Here is a 23,246-nt window from a genome sequence, read left to right as displayed (position 1 = left end):
AGAGCACCACCCCGGCTGCAAGGCGGGTGGGTGGGTCGGCACCAGCTTTACCACTGGGCAAGAGCACCACCCCGGCTGCAAGGCGGGGTGGGTGGGTCGGCACCAGCTTTACCACTGGGCAAGAGCACCACCCCGGCTGCAAGGCGGGTGGGTGGTCGGCACCAGCTTTACCACTGGGCAAGAGCACCACCCCGGCTGCAAGGCGGGGTGGGTGTCGGCACCAGCTTTACCACTGGGCAGGAGCACCACCCCGGCTGCAAGGCGGGGTGGGTGGGTCGGCACCAGCTTTACCACTGGGCAGGAGCACCACCCCGGCTGCAAGGCGGGGTGGGTGGGTCGGCACCAGCTTTACCACTGGGCAGGAGCACCACCCCGGCTGCAAGGCGGGGTGGGTGGGTCGCACCAGCTTTACCACTGGGCAGGAGCACCACCCCGGCTGCAAGGCGGGGTGGGTGGGTCGGCACCAGCTTTACCACTGGGCAGGAGCACCACCCCGGCTGCAAGGCGGGGTGGGTGGGTCGGCACCAGCTTTACCACTGGGCAGGAGCACCACCCCGGCTGCAAGGCGGGGTGGGTGGGTCGGCACCAGCTTTACCACTGGGCAGGAGCACCACCCCGGCTGCAAGGCGGGGTGGGTGGGTCGGCACCAGCTTTACCACTGGGCAGGAGCACCACCCCGGCTGCAAGGCGGGGTGGGTGGGTCGGCACCAGCTTTACCACTGGGCAGGAGCACCACCCCGGCTGCAAGGCGGGGTGGGTGGGTCGGCACCAGCTTTACCACTGGGCAGGAGCACCACCCCGGCTGCAAGGCGGGGTGGGTGGGTCGGCACCAGCTTTACCACTGGGCAGGAGCACCACCCCGGCTGCAAGGCGGGGTGGGTGGGTCGGCACCAGCTTTACCACTGGGCAGGAGCACCACCCCGGCTGCAAGGCGGGGTGGGTGGGTCGGCACCAGCTTTACCACTGGGCAGGAGCACCACCCCGGCTGCAAGGCGGGGTGGGTGGGTCGGCACCAGCTTTACCACTGGGCAGGAGCACCACCCCGGCTGCAAGGCGGGGTGGGTGGGTCGGCACCAGCTTTACACTGGCAAGAGCACCACCCCGGCTGCAAGGCGGGGTGGGTGGGTCGGCACCAGCTTTACCACTGGGCAAGAGCACCACCCCGGCTGCAAGGCGGGGTGGGTGGGTCGGCACCAGCTTTACCACTGGGCAAGAGCACCACCCCGGCTGCAAAGGCGGGGTGGGTGGGTCGGCACCAGCTTTACCACTGGGCAAGAGCACCACCCCGGCTGCAAGGCGGGGTGGGTGGGTCGGCACCAGCTTTACCACTGGGCAAGAGCACCACCCCGGCTGCAAGGCGGGGTGGGTGGGTCGGCACCAGCTTTACCACTGGGCAAGAGCACCACCCCGGCTGCAAGGCGGGGTGGGTGGGTCGGCACCAGCTTTACCACTGGGCAAGAGCACCACCCCGGCTGCAAGGCGGGGTGGGTGGGTCGCACCAGCTTTACCACTGGGCAAGAGCACCACCCCGGCTGCAAGGCGGGGTGGGTGGGTCGGCACCAGCTTTACCACTGGGCAAGAGCACCACCCCGGCTGCAAGGCGGGGTGGGTGGGTCGGCACCAGCTTTACCACTGGGCAAGAGCACCACCCCGGCTGCAAGGCGGGGTGGGTGGGTCGGCACCAGCTTTACCACTGGGCAAGAGCACCACCCCGGCTGCAAGGCGGGGTGGGTGGGTCGGCACCAGCTTTACCACTGGCAAGAGCACCACCCCGGCTGCAAGGCGGGGTGGGTGGGTCGGCACCAGCTTTACCACTGGGCAGGAGCACCACCCCGGCTGCAAGCGGGGTGGGTGGGTCGGCACCAGCTTTACCACTGGGCAAGAGCACCACCCCGGCTGCAAGGCGGGGTGGGTGGGTCGGCACCAGCTTTACCACTGGGCAAGAGCACCACCCGGCTGCAAGGCGGTGGGTGGGTCGGCACCAGCTTTTACCACTGGGCAAGAGCACCACCCCGGCTGCCAAGGCGGGGTGGGTGGGTCGGCACCAGCTTTACCACTGGGCAAGAGCACCACCCCGGCTGCAAGGCGGGTGGGTGGGTCGGCACCAGCTTTACCACTGGGCAAGAGCACCACCCCGGCTGCAAGGCGGGGTGGGTGGGTCGGCACCAGCTTTACCACTGGGCAAGAGCACCACCCCGGCTGCAAGGCGGGGTGGGTGGGTCGGCACCAGCTTTACCACTGGGCAAGAGCACCACCCCGGCTGCAAGGCGGGGTGGGTGGGTCGGCACCAGCTTTACCACTGGCAAGAGCACCACCCCGGCTGCAAGGCGGGGTGGGTGGGTCGGCACCAGCTTTACCACTGGGCAAGAGCACCACCCCGCTGCAAGGCGGGGTGGGTGGGTCGGCACCAGCTTTACCACTGGGCAGAGCACCACCCCGGCTGCAAGGCGGGGTGGGTGGGTCGGCACCAGCTTTACCACTGGGCAAGAGCACCACCCCGGCTGCAAGGCGGGGTGGGTGGGTCGGCACCAGCTTTACCACTGGGCAGAGCACCACCCCGGCTGCAAGGCGGGGTGGGTGGGTCGGCACCAGCTTTACCACTGGGCAGGAGCACCACCCCGGCTGCAAGGCGGGGTGGGTGGGTCGGCACCAGCTTTTACCACTGGGCAAGAGCACCACCCCGGCTGCAAGGCGGGGTGGGTGGGTCGGCACCAGCTTTACCACTGGGCAGAGCACCACCCCGGCTGCAAGGCGGGTGGGTGGGTCGGCACCAGCTTTACCACTGGGCAGGAGCACCACCCCGGCTGCAAGGCGGGGTGGGTGGGTCGGCACCAGCTTTACCACTGGGCAGGAGCACCACCCCGGCTGCAAGGCGGGGTGGGTGGGTCGGCACCAGCTTTACCACTGGGCAGGAGCACCACCCCGGCTGCAAGGCGGGGTGGGTGGGTCGGCACCAGCTTTACCACTGGGCAGGAGCACCACCCCGGCTGCAAGGCGGGGTGGGTGGGTCGGCACCAGCTTTACCACTGGGCAAGAGCACCACCCGGCTGCAAGGCGGGGTGGGTGGGTCGGCACCAGCTTTACCACTGGGCGGAGCACCACCCCGGCTGCAAGGCGGGGTGGGTGGGTCGGCACCAGCTTTACCACTGGGCAGAGCACCACCCCGGCTGCAAGGCGGGGTGGGTGGGTCGGCACCAGCTTTACCACTGGGCAAGAGCACCACCCCGGCTGCAAGGCGGGTGTGGTGGGTCGGCACCAGCTTTACCACTGGGCAGAGCACCACCCCGGCTGCAAGGCGGGGTGGGTGGGTCGGCACCAGCTTTACCACTGGCAGAGCACCACCCCGGCTGCAAGGCGGGGTGGGTGGGTCGCACCAGCTTTACCACTGGCAGAGCACCACCCGCTGCAAGGCGGGGTGGGTGGGTCGGCACCAGCTTACCACTGAACACCACCCTGGGCTGCAAGGCGGGTGGGTGGGTCGGCACCAGCTTTCACTGGGCAGGGGAGCACCACCCCGGCTGCAAGGCGGGGGTGGTCGGCACCAGCTCTTACTGGGCAGAGCACCACCCCGCTGCAAGGCGGGTGTGGGTGGGTCGGCACCAGCTTTACCACTGGGCAGAGAGCACCACCCCGGCTGCAAGGCGGGGGTGGTGGCACAGTGCTTACCACCACTGGGCAAGGTCGGCTGCAAGGCGGGGTGGGTGGGTTGGGGGTTTGGCTGTGGCTGTTGGCTGTTGCTGTTGGCTGTTGGCTGTTGGCTGTGGCGTTGCTTGGCTGTTGGCTGTTGGCTGTTGGCTGGCTGTTGGCTGTTGGCTGTTGGCTGTTGGCTGTTGGCTGTTGGCTGTTGGCTGTTGGCTGTTGGCTGTTGGCTGTTGGCTGTTGGCTGTTGGCTGTTGGCTGTTGGCTGTTGGCTGTGGCTGTTGGCTGTTGGCTGTTGGCTGTGTGGCTGTTGGCTGTTGCTGTTGGCTGTTGGCTGTTGGCTGTTGGCTGTTGCTGTTGCTGTTGGGCTGGTTGGCTGTTGGCTGGCTTGCTGTTGGCTGTTGGCTGTTGGCTGTTGGCTGTTGGCCTGCTGTTGGCTGTTGGCTGTTGGCTGTTGGCTGTTGGCTGTTGGCTGTTGGCTGTTGGCTGTTGGCTGTTGGCTGTTGGCTGTTGGCTGTTGGCTGTTTGGCTGTTGGCTGTTGGCTGTTGCTGTTGGCTGTTGGCTGTTGGCTGTTGGCTGTTGGCTGTTGGCTGTTGGCTGTTGGCTGTTGGCTGTTGGCTGTTGGCTGTTGGCTGTTGGCTGTTGGCTGTTGGCTGTTGGCTGTTGGCTGTTGGCTGTTGGCTGTTGGCTGTTGGCTGTTGGCTGTTGGCTGTTGGCTGTTGGCTGTTGGCTGTTGGCTGTTGGCTGTTGGCTGTTGGCTGTTGGCTGTTGGCTGTTGGCTGTTGGCTGTTGGCTGTTGGCTGTTGGCTGTTGGCTGTTGGCTGTTGGCTGTTGGCTGTTGGCTGTTGGCTGTTGGCTGTTGGCTGTTGGCTGTTGGCTGTTGGCTGTTGGCTGTTGGCTGTTGGCTGTTGGCTGTTGGCTGTTGGCTGTTGGCTGTTGGCTGTTGGCTGTTGGCTGTTGGCTGTTGGCTGTTGGCTGTTGGCTGTTGGCTGTTGGCTGTTGGCTGTTGGCTGTTGGCTGTTGGCTGTTGGCTGTTGGCTGTTGGCTGTTGGCTGTTGGCTGTTGGCTGTTGGCTGTTGGCTGTTGGCTGTTGGCTGTTGGCTGTTGGCTGTTGGCTGTTGGCTGTTGGCTGTTGGCTGTGGCTGTTGGCTGTTGGCTGTTGGCTGTTGGCTGTTGGCTGTTGGCTGTTGGCTGTTGGCTGTTGGCTGTTGGCTGTTGGCTGTTGGCTGTTGGCTGTTGGCTGTTGGCTGTTGGCTGTTGGCTGTTGCTGTTGGCTGTTGGCTGTTGGCTGTTGGCTGTTGGCTGTTGGCTGTTGGCTGTTGGCTGTTGGCTGTTGGCTGTTGGCTGTTGGCTGTTGCTGTTGGCTGTTGGCTGTTGGCTGTGGCTGTTGGCTGTTGCTGCTTGGCTGTTGGCTGTGGCTGTTGGCTGTTGGCTGTTGGCTGTTGGCTGTTGGCTGTTGGCTGTTGGCTGTTGGCTGTTGGCTGTTGGCTGTTGCTGTTGGCTGTTGGCTGTTGGCTGTTGGCTGTTGGCTGTTGGCTGTTGGCTGTTGGCTGTTGGCTGTGGCTGTTGGCTGTTGGCTGTTGGCTGTTGCTGTTGGCTGTTGGCTGTTGGCTGTTGGCTGTTGGCTGTTGGCTGTTGGCTGTTGGCTGTTGGCTGTTGCTGGCTGTTGGCTGTTGCTGTGGCTGTTGGCTGTTGGCTGTGGCTGTTGGCTGTTGGCTGTTGGCTGTTGGCTGTTGGCTGTTGGCTGTTGGCTGTTGGCTGTTGGGCTGTTGGCTGTTGGCTGTTGGCTGTTGGCTGTTGGCTGTTGGCTGTTGGCTGTGTTGGCTGTTGGCTGTTGGCTGTTGGCTGTTGGCTGTTGCTGTTGGCTGTTGGCTGTTGGCTGTTGGCTGTTGGCTGTTGCTGTTGGCTGTTGGCTGTTGGCTGTTGGCTGTTGGCTGTTGGCTGTTGGCTGTTGGCTGTTGGCTGTTCGCTGTTCGCTGTTCGCTGTTCGCTGTTCGCTGTTCGCTGTTCGCTGTTCGCTGTTGGCTGTTGGCTGTTGGCTGTTGGCTGTTGGCTGTTCGCTGTTCGCTGTTCGCTGTTCGCTGTTCGCTGTTGGCTGTTGGCTGTTGGCTGTTGGCTGTTCGCTGTTCGCTGTTCCACAATTATCATCAGTCATCAACAACGATCAACAACTATCAATATCCATCAACACATATCAATAACTACCAACAACCGTCAGTAATAATCACCACTCATGAACAACAATCATCATCAATTATCAACAGCAATCATCAGCAATCATCATCATCAAGTATCATCATCAAGCATCAACAACAATCATCAACATCAACCATCATCATCATTAAGTATTAACAACTTACAACAATTAGCATTAACACTTATCATCAAGAACCATCAACAATAAGCACCAACCACAACCACCATTAATCAACAGCATCAACAACAAACATCACTCAACAACAATCATCATCATCATCAACAACAACCATCAACAACAAACATCACTCAACAACAAACATCACTCATCACCAATCATCATCATCATCATCATCATCATCATCATCATCATCATCATCATCATCATCATCATCATCAACAACAGTCATCATCATCGTCATCATCCTCATCATCAATCATCAAGAACAATCATCATCAACCATCAACAACAACTATCAGCAACTATCATCAACAGCTATCATCAACAACTATGAACAACTTACAACAATTAACAACATTTATTTTCAAACAATTCTATCAGCTTCCCCTTTCTTGGCAATGTCTCGGCTGTCCGCTTGTTTCTTTGCTCTACTTTCCCCATGTCTGTCATAACGATGGATACTCTGTATTATGTTTGTAGTCACAGCTTTACCTTCTAATCCTGTCATTTCGCCTTCTTTCTTACATGAGATCACATCAAATATTAGTGGAGTCCATGTTGCACACAAAGATTGCAAATAATACAAAAATAAAATCACCTAAAATTATCTCACAAATACAGTCGGGATAGAAATGTAATCACAGCATTAAAATGTGTCTTCACAATGATTCGCAAAATGAAAGAAGGAATAAAAATCCCTAAGTCAACTACAGTTGTAAACACTTCAAGGTGTAAGCGCTCGTTCAATCAAGGCTCGTCAGGAAACAGCTACACAATCATCAAACAAAGTAGTGGGTGTACACACATCTCAAATCTAATATCAGTAAACACAATAAAGCCCACAATGGCAATTTCTCTCTAGAGATGCAATAAACACACAAGCAATCCTAACGAGCAAACAAAGAGCAATCCAATTGTTTACATGTAATAATGTGAACACTACTAATCATCAAGATTTAAAGTTCAATATAGGTTTGAGGAACAGTCTTAAAACAATAAAATAGAGTAGCTAAAGGGGAGATAATCACACGCTCAGACACTACCAAGCTACTTCCAATAAAAGCAACACTCAGGGGTAAGGTGAAGGTAGCAGGGAAAGAAAGACAGAATACAGTAGCGACAGAGGCTATGCCCTTACTACGGGTAGAACAACAGACCCGTAGACCTCTGGAGCTGGAGACGGGGAATAAAATGTTAAAATTAACCATAAACATCAACAGAAAGACCACGTGACTCCTCAAAGGACAATCCTTCCACACAACAACTGTTTACAAGACAGACAGCCCCGCAATCTCGTCGGGTCACCAATTGTCACGGACAATCACAGATGACGGCAGATAGATGATGGTAGGTAGATAATGGCAGATAGAAGTTAGCAGATAGCTGATGGCACATGATGGTAGATGATGGCAGATGATGGTAGATGATGGAAGATGACAAATGTTTTTTAAGCTCGTTCAGGTCAGATCACAATAACACAAATCCTCTGCCCCAATACACGGTCAAACACCAAATAACTCTCACACAGAGAAAACTCAAAGCTAACTTTACCATCTCGCAATTCTTAGCTCCACGCCAAAAATGAAAAGTTTCTTATATTTGTCCTCACGTCTGTCTACTTGCTGATTAGAAGAATGGGATATCGTCATGGAACTATGTCCGATGACTAGTGGTCAAATTAAAATATTGTGAAAAATTGAAAACTTAGAGTAAGTCGAAGATAACACTTACAATTCCCGTCATCTGCAGTCCCGATGTAGGATACTCTCACGAACCTCAGCGCCAGGAATGCTCTTCTCCCACCCTATCACTGCCAGGCACGTGAGGTGAGCTGTCACACTAGCAACTACACGAACACACCACTGCACATGTTTCCGTGGAAACACCAATGCTGGTAGACGCTTCCAGACTCTTTGGCCAGGACATTAGTGGAAACGTCGACAGGATGCTCGATTCCTCGACGACCCACAAGGGAAGAAACTCCAGGGCTACCCGGATAAAATCGAGCCACCCAGTCCTCCCTCGGTTGACAGTCACCCTGGGTGGGTCCGGTGTAGGAAGAAGGTTCTCAGACCCTCCTGTAGTTAGGATCCGTTCAGCGGGTCCTCCTTAGCTGTTCCTCCACATTAGTTCCTGTAACATAATTACTAATGAGACTCTATCATTCACTGATTCACTGCTACTATTAGTCTCCCTGAGTTAAACTCATCACGTGATTTCTTATTGAACGTTAAGATTTTTCTCATGAAACAATTTAACAAAACTTTTGCCGTGAAATCAGAATTTAGAATTCAGGACAATATAAAAACATATTTGTTTACCTTGACTGGGAGAGGAACTAAAAGCACAGATTCCCCTGTCTGTGTTTACACCTGTACAGGTAAGACCAACCGTCTCGGCGCCTGCATTGGGAATGTCACACACTGTTCACTGAGCGAAAAACGTGGAGGTGAACTGTCGTCTCTAGTGTCACGTGTCATCAGTTATGCTCCTGCACGCAGTGTACGAATTAGACCTTTTTTTTTCTTTTATTCTCACGCGGTACACACACTCACACACACTCACGAACTACGCTTACACGGGAAATAAAGCATATCTCTGACACACAACATTATCTTTATCTTGTAATCCTCTTGTCACTAGCACTTGTTTGCTTAGTTTACTTTTTACTCTTTTGTTTATTTTTGTTTGTGAGCACACATGTTAGTATCCCTGCAAGATGAACAGCGTTTAAGGCATGTTGTCATTCCAAAATACAGATATAAAAATAAAATATATTAAAACAGAAGAAAAAATTGTTAGTCTCTCACTGTTTTAAACTGTTTATTTTAATTTGTCTTAATTTCTGTTTTCTTTATCAAAATGCATCCTGAGGAAACTTTTGTTTACAAGTAAATCACATTGGCAAAGGAAGCATGCACAAGTTGACTTTTTCTGTTCATTTATTCCTCCTAGTCTTTCCTTTTACATTCTGACGCTCTTCTGTTGAAAGATGAAGTTACGTTTACACCAGATACAACGATGTCTTTAATTATAATTTACATTTTTGATATTTGATTAGCAGTGACAGTGTGTGGGATAACCGTTACCGACAACCCAGGTTCTTAGTTATAATACACACATACCTACACACGCACGCACACAAACAGAAAGAATAGATAGACAGAAACGGGAGACAGACCACGAGTTAAAAGATTTTCGTTTCTCTGAAATCTTTATGAGGATCACACAGCATAATAATATTCTTTCAATGGAAAACAAAAGCGAAATTGGATTGGTTCACAAGTCCTTTATTTTCCAAGACATGAACTGTAACATTGTGTCTAATAAAAATGATTTCGTCGTCAGACGTCAACTCCCGAGCGACAGCCAAAAGAATGTTTAGGCATGCAGACTTAATCGTTCATCTTCAACTAATAAGAATAACAATAATTTGCTGGAAATAGCAGTAATTAAATGCAACTTTTTCTAAATATCTTTCTATCTCTGTCTTTCTCTTCCTTAAATATTAATAATCAGATTTGTAAAACACATTCATTGTGTGGAGGTGATCTCAATGCGCTGAGCGCAAACGAATAATCATAAATTAACCATCAAACAATCAAACAAATTTTGGTGTAAAGTTTATACCAGTCTCTTTGATAACATTTTCAAAGGTCCACCTGAATTAAGATGTTGTTTATTACTTAGTTAAGCTATTAAAATAATACTCAAGCTAATAACCTGAACATTTTGACTATGTGCATAGACTTCACACTAAACAACTCAAACTGACAGAGGATAAACTAATCAAAGGGACGTAAGACACATAAAAAGTTTCGCTTGTTATCTCCCATTGTTCAGTGTTTTGTTTGTTACCTGATCCGCACTGAAAAATTGTTTTCTCAAGATATGTATAAAATCAAGTCTTTTAAAGAAGAAAGAAGAAATCAATATTTACTCCCTTACTGAAATTGTTCATTGTAATCGGCCTGTTTTTGCTTTCTTTTGCAAGATAACCACTACGCTACGGAGACGGTCGTCGCGATCTTCACTTATCTAACCTACTTGTAGTTGAACATGGTCTCGGTTGTTTTGGTCACTCATTTATTTTACCTTTAGCTGTCATCAGTTTTAGGCCTTGAGTCATTTTGCAATGTCGCAATAAACTTTACGCAGCCCTTCATAGTGCTTAAAATTAAGTTGTTGAAATAGCCCCAGAACAAGTTTCGTGGCTGGCAATGATCAATGATCACTCGAGTGAAGCGGATGGTTCCTCTTAGCGTGGAACTGTCAAGGTCGCTGAAGTCACGCTTCCGAAGGCTCCCAAACTTTTTCCCTTCACTGAGACCTTTACCAAAAAAAAAGACAAAAAAAAAAAACATCAGCATCAGGCCCTCCCTCACGTATACATAGGGTGGATGCTACCGTTTAAAAAAAGATGGGCCTGAAAAAAGAGCGGTCGAGAAAACTTCTTTTGGACAGAAGTTCTATCCCTACAACAGAAGTAAATGGTAACTTTTTCGAGGATGTATTTTGAAAAGTATCTTTGCCTGTTGACAGTTAAAAAGGTGAAAAACTAACTGGTAACGCGAACTTTTTGCCTATTTTCTATAACATATTTTAAAAATCATACGTATTAGGCTAATGAATGTGTTCCGTAGGGAAGCGTCTCGCTTTGAATCCCTCTCTTACTGCGTGGTACACACAAGGCAGCAGCCGAGACGGTTTATATATACACAGAGTAGTTTCCCTTTCAATTGCACTGTTATAAAATTTCATGTTAAAACAATTGTTAATGAATGTTACAAGCTTAACATTTACAATGAGAATATACAACATTTATAAATTTAGAGTATTCAGATGACATTGCTTAGTAATTTGCAAGATACTAACAATTTTCTAGCATTTATTGATACACACCTTTAAAAACAAAGTAGCAATTTTCAGTGGCTCAGATGACAGCCTCTATCGCTTACTCTGGTTTCTCTTCAACTCACGAGAAAATCTTTCGCCTTTTACTAAAGATTTCCGTGGAGAGGAACAACTTAATGAGTCTAATGACTTATTTTTCTCAGCCCTGCTCCTGCAGGGTAACAATCAAAATGTAAATAATAATGAGAATGTTTCATCAGAGAATGTTTCCTAATTTTCTGAAAGTGGTGCACACATTCATCATGATAGAATGTTATTGATATAGTCTGGGATTCTTATATCTAAGATGAAGATAATAACGGTGTCATAGTTTTTAATTTCAGTTTCTTTAAAGACTCTTTTTTTGTCATGAGAAGATAGGTGATGACTTAGTTGATCAGCGCTCACAGTCTTGTAGTACACAGTGCAGCAAGAAGACTGGATAATACATCACGATTTTCCAAAAATGCATAAAATACAGCGAATCAACACACCAAATCTCAATGAGGAAACTTAGATACACAATTCTGCCATAATACATAGTACAGTAATTAAATTAAAAAAACAATATATAATTTTAAAAAGTTTTTAGATTATTGTAGTTTTAATAAACGTTTTACGGGAAAATGTTTTGTAAATGTGAATTGGTATAAAAGAACGCATTCGATCTGGAACAACCTGCGTAGTTCAAGGAGAGGAAAAAAAAATTAGAAGCCCGATATGGGACTTGAACCCATGACGCTCAGATTAAAAGTCTGATGCTCGAGCGACCGGTATATTTTCCATCCCAGTCGTGCTTTTTAGACTACTCAACTCTAGATTGGTTAGTAGTCACCATAACTTCGTCCAGCCATGTATGTGTATAGGTGGATTGCTATCTGCCAAGACCAATGCTTATTCTCTTGTGAAGTTCTCTGCTGTTATTCTCGGCGAGCCTAAACAAAGAATGCGACTAAACTGGAAGCTTTGTAGTCTCATGCCTCGTTTTAGTAGTTAACTGGAAAAAAAATCTTCTTCCAGCAGTTCAGTAATACAAGTTTGTGGTCCACCAAACTCAGTTGTTTTTTTTGTTGTTTTTTTTTCATGGATTTAACTTATGCCTTTGGACTGGATGAGAAGCGGATATCCGATCCAGTGGTAAATGCAAAGGTATTTCCTGACTTACAGGTAATTTGGGGACTTTTTAGGGCCTCAGTAAAAATTGTTAGGGATTTTGGATTATAAAAATATTATTTTAAGGTCATATCAGCAAATAGGAGAAAAGGTACATATATCCGCAGTAATGTACTTTTATTAATATTAGTATTTTTGCTCGAACAAGTATCTCAGATGTTTAACAGCAATGATCGATCAGCTTTGTCCATATGCATGCATTTTCCCCCCCTAGAAAACCTTAGACAACGAAATAAAAGCTCCGATGTAAACTTATTTAATATTTTCCAACTACCTACACCAATAGTGGGCTTTAAAAAAAAAAAAAAGACTCGTGCGATTCAAGAATATGTGTACAAATACATAAAATACAAAAAAATTTTAATTCAAACATATTAAAAGATTGAAACAAAACACAGTATGTACAGGTATTTCATTAGCGTGTGATTACTGTACTGTACACAATGAAATTACAGTACTGTACGCTACTACAGTTTGCTGAATGCTTAAAAATTGTTAAATTAATAAGGAAATTTTCTGAAGTCTCTCTAAACACTATATATATATATTCTCATTTAAAATGTAATGATTTTAAATTCAATTAGCAGGAAATTATTAAAATTGATTTTTATAAGGCGTAGTGAAAAGGGGAATTACCCTGTATAGTAATTTAGACTCTAGAGCAGACCTGGGCAAAGGCCGGCCCGCGTGCCGGATCCGGCCCCCCTCCTGTCTCTGACCGGCCCGCCCGCTGGCGAAGGATAGTATATATACTATACATACAGTACTGGGTAAAACTGAGTTAACTATATTAGTCCGGCCCTCTAAAACCATCCCAATTTCTCATATGCGGCCCCTTGGGAAAATTAATTGCCCACCCCTGCTCTAGAGTCTCAAACCATAGTCCGAAGTAATTGTTTCTAGGTGGAGTCACGAATTTACATATGTCCATGGGTGGAACTTTGGAAGCACTCTCCTGCCACAGTAGATCAAAACCTAGCCAGTCAACGAGCCAGCCAGAGGCGCGCACTCTAGCCATTTCTGTACTCGTGTGGCGTTGCTGTCTTCTATCACTTATAATATATACGGGTGGATGCTACCGTTTGAAAAATAAGAGTGGTCGAGAACATCTAATTCTTCATCGACAGAAAGCAGGGAATCTGTATCCACTCTATCCCTACACCAGAAGTACAATGGTCAGTTTTTCGAGAATGTATTTTGTAATGTATCCTTCCATTGTCGGCTGACATTTAAAAACGCTAGCCTTTTGCCTATTTTCTGTACAATTTTTTTAAAGTCATACGTATTATCATGAATGAGCGGCAAGAGATTACCATTCACTTGTAAATCGTGAATCTCCTTTGTTGCTTAAAGTTTGCAAATGTTTTGACATTTTGATTGTTACCCTGCAGGAGCAGGGCTGAGAAAAATAAGTCATTAGACTCATTAAGTTGTTCCTCTCCACGGAAATCTTTAGTAAAAGGCGAAAGATTTTCTCGTGAGTTGAAGAGAAACCAGAGTACTGGAACAAGCACGTTGGTCAGAGCAACTGAAAAAAGCTACTGTTTTCTTAGAGGTGTGTATCAATAAATGCTGAATAATTATTAAAATTTTGCAAATTGATAAGCAAATTTATCTAAATACTCTGTGTTTATAAATATTGTATATTCTCATTGTAAACGTTAAGTTTGTAACTTTCCTTAGCAGACAAAGTTCAAAAATTAATTTTAATAACAGTGCGATTTAAAGGGAAATCACTCTGTGACATTAACAGTCTCAAACTATAGTCAGAAGTTTCTAGGTTCCAGCACTCTCCTGCGAGACAAGAATTAAACCTAATCATCAAGCCAGCCAAAGGAGCGCCAGAATAGTACTGTTAGGAACGGGGGGGGGGGTGTTGTCACCTTTGTCTGTTGGGAAGCATAGATTATCGCCCTTAGATGTCTTCTAGTTGGAAATGCGTGGCAGAGGGCTTTACGAGAAAAGCGTGCATGACTGAGAGAAAGGTTCACTGAGTTTGATGATTCCCCATGCCAGTCGTCGAAGCAGAGAGACTAGCGAATTTCTGAGAGAAAGAATCAAAATATTTCCTTGCATAATTACCCAGGAGAATGAATTAACCTGTAGTATAAAAACAAGGCCTTGGATCTGTAACAACCTTCAAATGCGTAGTTCAAGGAGAGGGAAAAAAATTTTACCGCCCGATAAGGGACTTGAACCCTTGACCCTCAGATTAAAAGTCTGATGCTCTACCGACTGAGCTAACCGGGCTCTTGGTACTAGTAGTGTTAATTTCTGTTAATAGTATTTAAGTTCTGCTTTTCATCCAAATCGTCCTTTTTATACTACTCAACTCTGGACATGTAATTAGCAGTCACCATAACTTCGTCTAGCAAGATCATTTTTAGTTTATTTTATGGATTTAACTTATGCCTTTGGACTGGATGAGAAGCGGATAGCCGAGTGGTAAACGCAAGGGTATTTTCTGACTTCCAGGTAATTTGGGGACTTTTTATAAATATAAATAGGCCCTCATGCAGTTAACATTGATGGGGATTTTAGACTATAAAAATGTTATTTGGAGGTTTTATCGGCAAATAGGAGAAATTATCTTTCTCGAACAAGTATGTCAGATGTTTAACAGCAATGATCGATTAGCTTGTCCAAATGCATGCCGTTTTTCCCTCTGGACTATCTTAGATAAGGATCGAGATGCAAAAAATATTAAGCTGAAGCTCCGATGTAAACTTATTTATGTTTTGCAACTACCGACACCAAATTGTTACTTTATCAGAGTGATAGGGAAATTGTCTTTACGTGATTTGTGTTTCTTTTTCTTGCAGGGCTTCTGCTTACGCAAAAATTTGCGTACAGTACTCATTAAAAGTTCGGAGGACCCCTTCAATTTTCGTCAATGGGGTCCCCTTCAAATTTGGGCAAAGAACAGGGACCCCTTAAAAATCTGAAGAAGGGGCCCAAAGAATTTAGCCTTAGCAGAAGCCCTGTGTTGATTTACAAATAACGTTTAATTTCACGCGAATATGAAACACTGGTCCGATCGATATCGAGGCCACAGATTCGATCGATACCCATGATAAGGTGACGTACATCCGTCCCCGTTTTCTGGGGACAGTTATAGCTTTATGGATGCTACTTCATACAGTTCCCCTTAAAAATTTTATAGATTCAATTTGTCGGCCGGTTTTAATATACACTTAATTTTTTTTAAACCAAAATTTAATTGTCTCAAAACGGCCTATTTACAGGCACAAACACACACATATGTTTGGTTACTGACTGGGACAATGGAGCAGATGGGTATACTGTCCTGACCACAGCTGTACCCGGACCCCTCCTTTTTCTGCTGGTGTCTAAACTTGCTTTGTTTAATCTTAGTAAGATTGTCGGCTTCAATAACTTTGAAAAAAAAAAAGATAAAAGATTTGTGCAGTTCAAGAACATGTATACAAGTGTTTATAGTCGTCACTCACTATATATAGCAGTTCACTTTTTGCAGCTTCACCTTATCACTTAAAAAAAAAAATGCTGTACTGTACACAATATAAATGCAGTATTGTAGTATGCTACTACTGTTTGCGAATGTGAGATTAATAACAACAGAGTAGGAAAGGTTTATAGGAGTATGAGAAGGGCTTAAAATATATATAAATAACAAAATTAATATAAGGCAATAAACTGCACATTTCTGGAAAGTGTTTTGCAGTCTGTGGTATGCAACCAATGAAGATGGAGGTTCTTTGTTAAAAAATTTTGCAATCACAACAGCATGATTGAGTCTGCACTGTGAGTCCTCCAAGCTTTTATTATAATCTAAATACTTGTTTTGCTAGCCCTTCAGCCAGTAAATCAATCATTCATTCATCATCATCACTATGTGTAACTTGTACTAATGGACTGCCTGCAGGCAATTTCTTTTCAATTTCTGGAACGAACGAATGACTGTTACCTTATGTGTATATGCTTGTATTATACTGCAAGATACTGTATTTTTTATTTCATATATTTGTGAGACAAAATAAATGTTTAAAAAAAAAAAAAATATAAGGCAACTCCTTTGAGGATTTTCACCTATTGCAGGGGTCTCTGGTATGTAACCTGGCCGCGCGATAGATGAGGGATCACTGTATATCTTGAAATTTTGTTATACATTTTAACCGATATCTCTGCAAGCAGAGTATAAATCATGACCCTCTGGCAGTGGAGAATTTATCAAATAAAAAATTATTCAAGTAGACTAAACTCTGCCCAGTACATTCCTAGTGTTGCTATCATACTTCTGACCTAAACGGTCATTTGTTTGGGAAAAAACCACATCTGAAAGCTTCAAAATCTTTATTTTAGATATTTACAATTTATTCACCTCTGTAAGAATAGCATAAACCAACAGAAATGTTAACTGCTAAGAGCACAGAATTCAGACTGTTCTATAGGAACAGATGGTATGATTGGAAGTACAATGATTATCAAATCTGCAGCCAAACATGAAGCTTTGGACTTGAGCATTGCATTGGAGTTCATCACACTGCATTTTTGCTGTAATCCCTTGGACCCATCAAGTTTTAAAAACTAGCTTGTGACATTCAATTTTATAAATATTAGGAAAAAATAGCAATCTTTCATTATAATAACAATTTCCCAGCATCATACAATCACTCGAATCAAAACTTTTTCATGACAATCAATGTTCAGAACATTTAGATTTTTTCCAAATAAATGAAACAGACATCAAATTGTCTGGCTATTGATAAGAGGGCCCTAAGGCAAAATATCCGAATATAAAATTATTTTTTGCAACCTCTTAGATAAGCAGGTGAATTTAACTTACTTAAGGTGAAAAAATATTTGTCTTAGTTTCTGTTAAGATGATGTGGACCAAAGCTAATGACTCAAATCTTTAATAACTATTGTGATTGAGAAAGGATTAGATGCATATAAAATGAAAGGCTCACATATTAAAACAAGGACTACGAAAATCAACCTTTAATGAGCTAATGCTCTTTCAAGAAAACCTTTATCATTTGATGCAGTATTTTCAAGAAAACATCTCCTAAAATTCATTTATAAATCACCTACTGTACTGCTCTGTCAAAATACATTTCCTGAAGCTGCTACAAAAAACTTAAAATCAGTTCAACCTTCATTAGGTGAACACTCTAATTGGGCAATCATACACAGGTATTTCCTCACATAAATTTTTTTTAAGTCAACTCACTCACTGCCAATGTCTTTGCTAAACCATTTGATCTACAATATCATAAATCTGCTGTGTATCAAAGGACAGCATTTTATATACAGTCTATAAGAGTCATGAACTGTGATCAAAGGAAGTATGGGGTCTGTGTACGAGGAGGGATAACTCTTTCACTGTCAGGAACTGCTTTGAAAAGTTTGGCCTCATGGTGATCAGAATCAGTAAAGGACAGCACAGCTGCAATGTTGCCACAACGGTAGCAGTAATTTGGTGCTGACCATACCGTCACCAGCTTGTCATCAAACATGAACTTGTAACCTGTAAACACAAATTTCAGAAACTCAGTAGTCATCAATTTAATAATTTTAAGCTGTTAGGTATTTGATCACCCATACTAGATTCTGGATTTTCTGAGCTGCTTGGTGATGCCGTGGCTTAACCCTCTTAGCACGGCATAGAAGGATAAGTATTACAAAGACTGGCTAATAATCGAAGACTGTGAAGATGACAGCAGGTGATGTTAGTTATTTATTAATGCTGTTCTCAGGTAAACATTAGTCCAAGAAACCTATACATTTTTTGGAAAGAGAAAGTTTGAACTTTGCAATAAAAGTAATTGCCTTCCCCATGCTTGCCCGGCAAAGCCACGGTCATGCCTCATTGTGCTATACGGGTTAAGCTCCCGTCACAACAGTGATAACCAGGCATCATTGGTTCCAATTTCAACTTCAACATTCTTCTCTTTAAAAGTAAAACCTGTTTACACGGTTGACCATGTCTTTTTTCTGAGTAACCTGGTTTCCTCCACCCAGTGTATGTATGCTGTAAATTGTGTTATGTATATTTGTGCGCCTGTATGTAAGTGCTTTGAGCCTGACTTTGGTGCAGGGTAAAGGCGCCATATAAATGCACTGTATTCTTATGATTATTAAAATTTGCCACCCATGTTGCATTTCCATGAAGAAGTGAAAATTTCATAAGCACTATAAAAAAAGCTACTCTAACTTTTTAAAAACTTTTGTATACACACATGCACATGCATGCATCCATATAAAGGCACACACTTAAAAAGGAAGAGTTTTACCCTCATGGACTAGCTGATGTGCTCGACAGATAAGTTTCAAGTTGTTGATGGCTACAAACTGAAAATAAAATAAAAAAGTTAGGCAGTTATTTTTTAACAGCATATGAGTTTCTCACCAACTCTCATTTTCTACTTACAAACCAGTTCCTGAAAGAGATATGTTCATATCTGAGATCCACTTCTCGTTGCATGAAATTTGAAATTAATTTTTGATACTAATTTGTTTAATAACTCAGCACAAATTGATGAAAATTAAGACTACAGATGATTACATTTTTATTTATTCACTTCAAACTAAGATGCAACGTTATCAAAGATTTTCACTGCCATAATCTTTTGTTCCCATAGCATTAGGATTATCTCCCTTACCACATAGCTTTTGTTAAAAAAGCCATCCAAAAAGTTGGATTTTGTAACTGATAACTTTCATTCTGGTCCAACTCGTAGATCTACCCCTTAATAACTTTACTATAAATATTTATTGACTTCTCTAGACACAGCAGGCATAGACACAAGTAAAAAAAATAATGTCTGAATATTTTTTATTCAATCGGGTTTAATTTAAATCTCAAATTTACCTTGGTATTACTGGCATAATAATTTATGGTCAAAATCATGTTACATGTGACCTGAGTATCAAAAAATGATTTCTACAGAGGACTTCTGTTCACAGAAGTACAAACACATTTCCAAATGGCCTTCGTTTTCTATTATACCTTCGTCACTTTTATGAAATGGAGTGGAGGATACTTATTGAAAGCATCACAGACCAGCAACAGGATACTTTGAAAAGTTATTTCTATAAAATTTAAAATACTTTTTTAAAACTATAGCTTCAAGGTTTCTGCAATTTTCAATGCAATCAATCATCAGGAGTCATACCTCACTAGTGACTTTAGCTCCAAACAGCCACCCTGCTCCTCTTGGACTCATAGCCCAAGTGTCCACATCCTCTGGGTCAGACCAAACTAAATCTACAAAGAAAGATTTTCAGTTTCATCATCATAATAATAATTTACTTAACAAAATAAGAACTTAAGGCACAGGGATACACTTCCACCACAAAGTACTGCCTCCGTTTTGCAGCTGCTACCACTGAACAATAGGATACAAATAAAATTATCAGCCTTATCCTTGTGGATGACCTGTTGTCGCTTGGGAATTTTAAGGGAGCTTATGCTCTAACCTAAGTGCACAGAAATAATGTGAACTGTCCTTTGACTACCAGTTGAATGAACACAAAGCTACTTTGTATGTTGCTGTGAAACGTGCCTTTTGGGGCATAAATATATTTATAAGAATGAATGGGGTGTGTGCGTGTGTTGGCACATGCACCACTGCACTAACCACAGAAGGCACCCTTATGAGGTATCTCCTGATTTCGCTCAATGGTTCGGATCTGATCGATAGTCTTGATGTCTGGTGATAATCCTCCATGGACACACAGAATACACTCATCAATAATCTGGAGACAGAAACATCTTTTAGTCATGCTGATGGTCACAGAACAAACAGCAACAATTGCAAATTTAGACTTCACATCCAGGGGGAAAAAAGTTAAAAAAATCCTTGACAAAAAAATAAAAAGAAACAAGACTGAGAGATCAGTAAATTCTTCTCAAGTTACTCATAATAACCTAATTACCCACATATCAACAATGTTTTCAAATCCAGTAAGAGTGCACAATTACCGCAGCAATGGTAAGAAGATCAAACACTCTACAGCAGTATCTCCATGCATTAGCATTGCCATACTTTGTCTGACATTCATCTGCAAAATATTTAACAAGGGATATCACATGAAATGATTTAAACTAAGCCATCAGTACATTCATCTGCACAAGTTAATTTTACAGGTTTTTCTTGCCCAAGTCCCCTCATTTTGCTTTCCTCAAATGAACCCATGCTTCAACATCAATGTTTAAACATACATAAATATACAAGAATATTTGACAAGCATACAGATGGTGTAAAAGTTTACATAGGAAAAACCAATCAGACCGTAAAAGCCATAAATCTGTGTGATCTGTCGACTTTCATGGTTTCCTCTTAGAAGAACAATTTTGTCTGGCCATCTGAAAAATGCATGCAGAGTATTAGCATTATTAAATAAGCTTTAGTCATAAACCATTATCTCTGCCTTGTATATAAAATCCATTCAAAAGTCCTATAAAAAAACATGAACACTGATTTAATTTTTTTGGCTAACACAAAACTATATTTTGTTATCATTTTCTTTGTGATGATATATTATCATTCTTAACATTGGAAAATATGTAAATTTAATTATATGAATCTTTGATTGTATCTTTTAACAAATATGCTATGTAACATTTTGCTATGAGAAAGTAAAAATGTCATCATAAGTAATTGCATCTACAGTTTTTTGTGAGGTAGTTTATAATTGAAAAATGGTTGAACATTATGACAGCAAGGGGTTGAAAAATATCTATGCACGCTTGCACTCAACCATTGAGCCATGCCATCTTCAAGAGAGCGGTCCGGTGGCGCAACGGTTAGCGCTGTTAGCGCCTGTCACCAATACAGTGAAGGTTGGCTGCCCTGAGTTCATTTCTCGTCTCGGGCACGTTGTTCTTTCTCTGCACGTGGCATCTGTTTACAGGGCTGGCTGCTTGCCGTGATATAGCCTTAGCTGCTGACACGGCGTAAAACACCAATTCCCCCCCCCCCCCCATCTTCAAGACAAGTCCTTATTAATTGTAAAAACCATGGAGCAAATGGATTGGGAGAGCTGGATGAAAAAGTTTCTTCTTTCCTGTGTTAAAAAAAATATGAATAGTACTTACTTGGCTTTAAGAGTAAGGAGGAGTGTAAAAGTCTCCAAGCTGTAATAACCTCTATCTACAAAGTCACCCTGGAAAAGGAAAGCAAATGTTAGGTAGGTAAAGATGTCACAAAGAAAAAGTGATCATCGAACTGATACAAAAAGAAAACTAATAAGTATTGAAAATACACAGGTGTCATCTATTTGGGAATAATACAGACCTGATGTTAAAATGGGCTTGTGAGCAAAAGAAGCATTTCTCTTGGACTTTCTTGGACAGAAAATTAAGTTTTATTTGATCTGAAAATATTTTTCAAGAGGCCTGATGGTATGCAGGATAAGAACAGGGACATTTCTTTTATATCTATACTTTTGCCTTGACTTTCTCTTAAAATTGTATTATAGGAAATTAGTTCTTAAAAAAGACCTTGGTGGCAACTCACCATAAATATGTAATTTGTATCTGGCATCTCTCCACCTGTCCTGAACAGCTCCATCAAGTCATAAAACTACGCAGAAAGAAAAATATTCTTAGCCTTTTAGGCAGTATATATTTATTAATCTTTTAAAAATATATTACCTTCAGCAGTTATAAGGCACTTTACTAAACTATTTGCCTTTTTGTTAAGTATTCTACACTTGCTTACATACAGTTATGTGCCGGAATTACAATTGTTAAATTCATTACACAAGCATGTTCCTGAAAGGATGTTACTTGTGCAATGTGACTTGGCAAATAAAATTCTAATTTCACTATAAAAACTCATTTATTAAAAATATGGAGGGCATGTTATGTGCATGACCACACAATGAGTGCTCATGGGCAAGAAAGACTTAAATCAAACTACCTGCCCATGTATATCACCACAAACTGTGACAGGTGTGTTGACAGGTTGTACATTGGACTCTTCTAAAAGCAGCTCACAAACCATGTCACAGAGTTTCTGTGCAACAAAAAATTAAGATGTGCAACTATATCAATCATTTTAATAAACTGCTGAACACCATTTACAAAATCTCATAACTGAACAAAACAAAAATAAACTGCAAAGAACAAACACTAATTTTCATTCAAATCCTTGCATATTAATGTCTAAACGTGATTTTGTCCATTTCAAAACTGATAAACGATCATCCATAAAAAAATACATATATATATATGCTACTTCTTCTTTTTTCCTATACGCCCCCAGTGGAGCATAGGGCCGCAACCACACCCCGCCATCGGACACGGTCCTGGGCATCTATATGCTACTATTGAGTGATAATTCGAAAGCGTGAGTACTTTAGGGGGACAGAGAGATGCGGATGTAGGGGGTGGGGGTGTGCGTTTATGAAACTCCATGAAAATACTAATAAAACCGTTTGTGTTAGTCGATGTCTCCTTTGTCATGAACTAAAAAGTAACTTATAAGACCGGCATTTCTATTAAGTTATAATGCATTGAACAAACATGACCGCTTGATCCATCTAAAGACACTAGACGGCAAGATGTCTCGTCCCTATAGAGTAAATTAAGTGCCGTAGCAAAAAAAGTTCATTTCTGAGTTCCAGTTTTTTCAAGGGTAGTGAACGTAGCATAAGCAATTTAAATGTCATTAATGTATCACATATTTTGTCTCCGTTCATTGGGTTTCAAAATGTGCAAACCTTAAGATCATTTTCGGGCAAATATTTGCATTGTTTTGCCAGCACAATCCACTTGTCAATGTCCGACATTTTGAACACAGTTCCAAAGCGTCGCCAAAAGCTTTATGTCGATTGGCTAAAACTGGCAAGGACAGACAATTCGAAAGTGCCTTTTCGCTTGTAGACTTGGTTTTCTCCCTTCGTTTCGAATACTTGCATCAAAGAATGTTTTTGTCTTTCCAAGTTCCCGATAGGCGTTAAAAAACTGAATACATTTTAAAATGTTTTAATTTTATATCTTAATGGCATATTTTTACAGATGTAGCGATTTAGAGGCTAAGTTTTTTAAAATCTTTTTTCTCCAAAAAACTAATTGCTATGGAAACAAATAATCAAGGTTTTGCATTAATTTAGAGGGTATCACTTTCTATTTACCTAGTTATTCTACGTGCAATTCACACCAATCTTAAGTTA

General features: G+C 43.6%; 1 protein-coding gene and 3 non-coding genes across 4 annotated transcripts; 1 reads left to right on the top strand and 3 right to left on the bottom strand.

Annotated features, from left to right (window-relative positions):
* Positions 1–10,971: 10,971 nt before the first annotated feature.
* LOC112553845 lies at positions 10,972–11,092 on the top strand. The gene has a single exon (XR_003097129.1). It is a non-coding gene; the product is annotated as a U5 spliceosomal RNA (small nuclear RNA).
* Positions 11,093–13,464: 2,372 nt separating this feature from the next.
* LOC112553849 lies at positions 13,465–13,585 on the bottom strand. The gene has a single exon (XR_003097130.1). It is a non-coding gene; the product is annotated as a U5 spliceosomal RNA (small nuclear RNA).
* A 675-nt stretch (positions 13,586–14,260) lies between these two features.
* Positions 14,261–14,333, bottom strand: Trnak-uuu. Its single transcript has one exon. It is a non-coding gene; the product is annotated as a tRNA-Lys (tRNA).
* Positions 14,334–16,412: 2,079 nt separating this feature from the next.
* On the bottom strand, positions 16,413–22,906 carry LOC112571040 (serine/threonine-protein phosphatase 6 catalytic subunit). The gene is made up of 10 exons (XM_025249833.1): positions 22,794–22,906; positions 21,992–22,087; positions 21,587–21,652; positions 21,166–21,233; positions 20,360–20,433; positions 20,050–20,129; positions 19,706–19,823; positions 19,241–19,332; positions 18,359–18,416; positions 16,413–17,592 (listed from the first exon to the last, which is right to left on the bottom strand). Exons 1-10 carry the CDS (start codon positions 22,860–22,862, stop codon positions 17,402–17,404), a joined length of 912 nt encoding a protein of 303 aa, XP_025105618.1. The 5' UTR covers positions 22,863–22,906; the 3' UTR covers positions 16,413–17,401.
* Between the last annotated feature and the right edge of the window lie 340 nt (positions 22,907–23,246).

The sequence above is a fragment of the Pomacea canaliculata genome, linkage group LG1 (genome assembly GCF_003073045.1).
Source record: "Pomacea canaliculata isolate SZHN2017 linkage group LG1, ASM307304v1, whole genome shotgun sequence".
Classification (NCBI taxonomy): domain Eukaryota; kingdom Metazoa; phylum Mollusca; class Gastropoda; order Architaenioglossa; family Ampullariidae; genus Pomacea; species Pomacea canaliculata.
The sequence above is the reverse complement of the archived record's forward strand: the minus strand, read 5'-3'. Positions and strand labels throughout refer to the sequence as shown.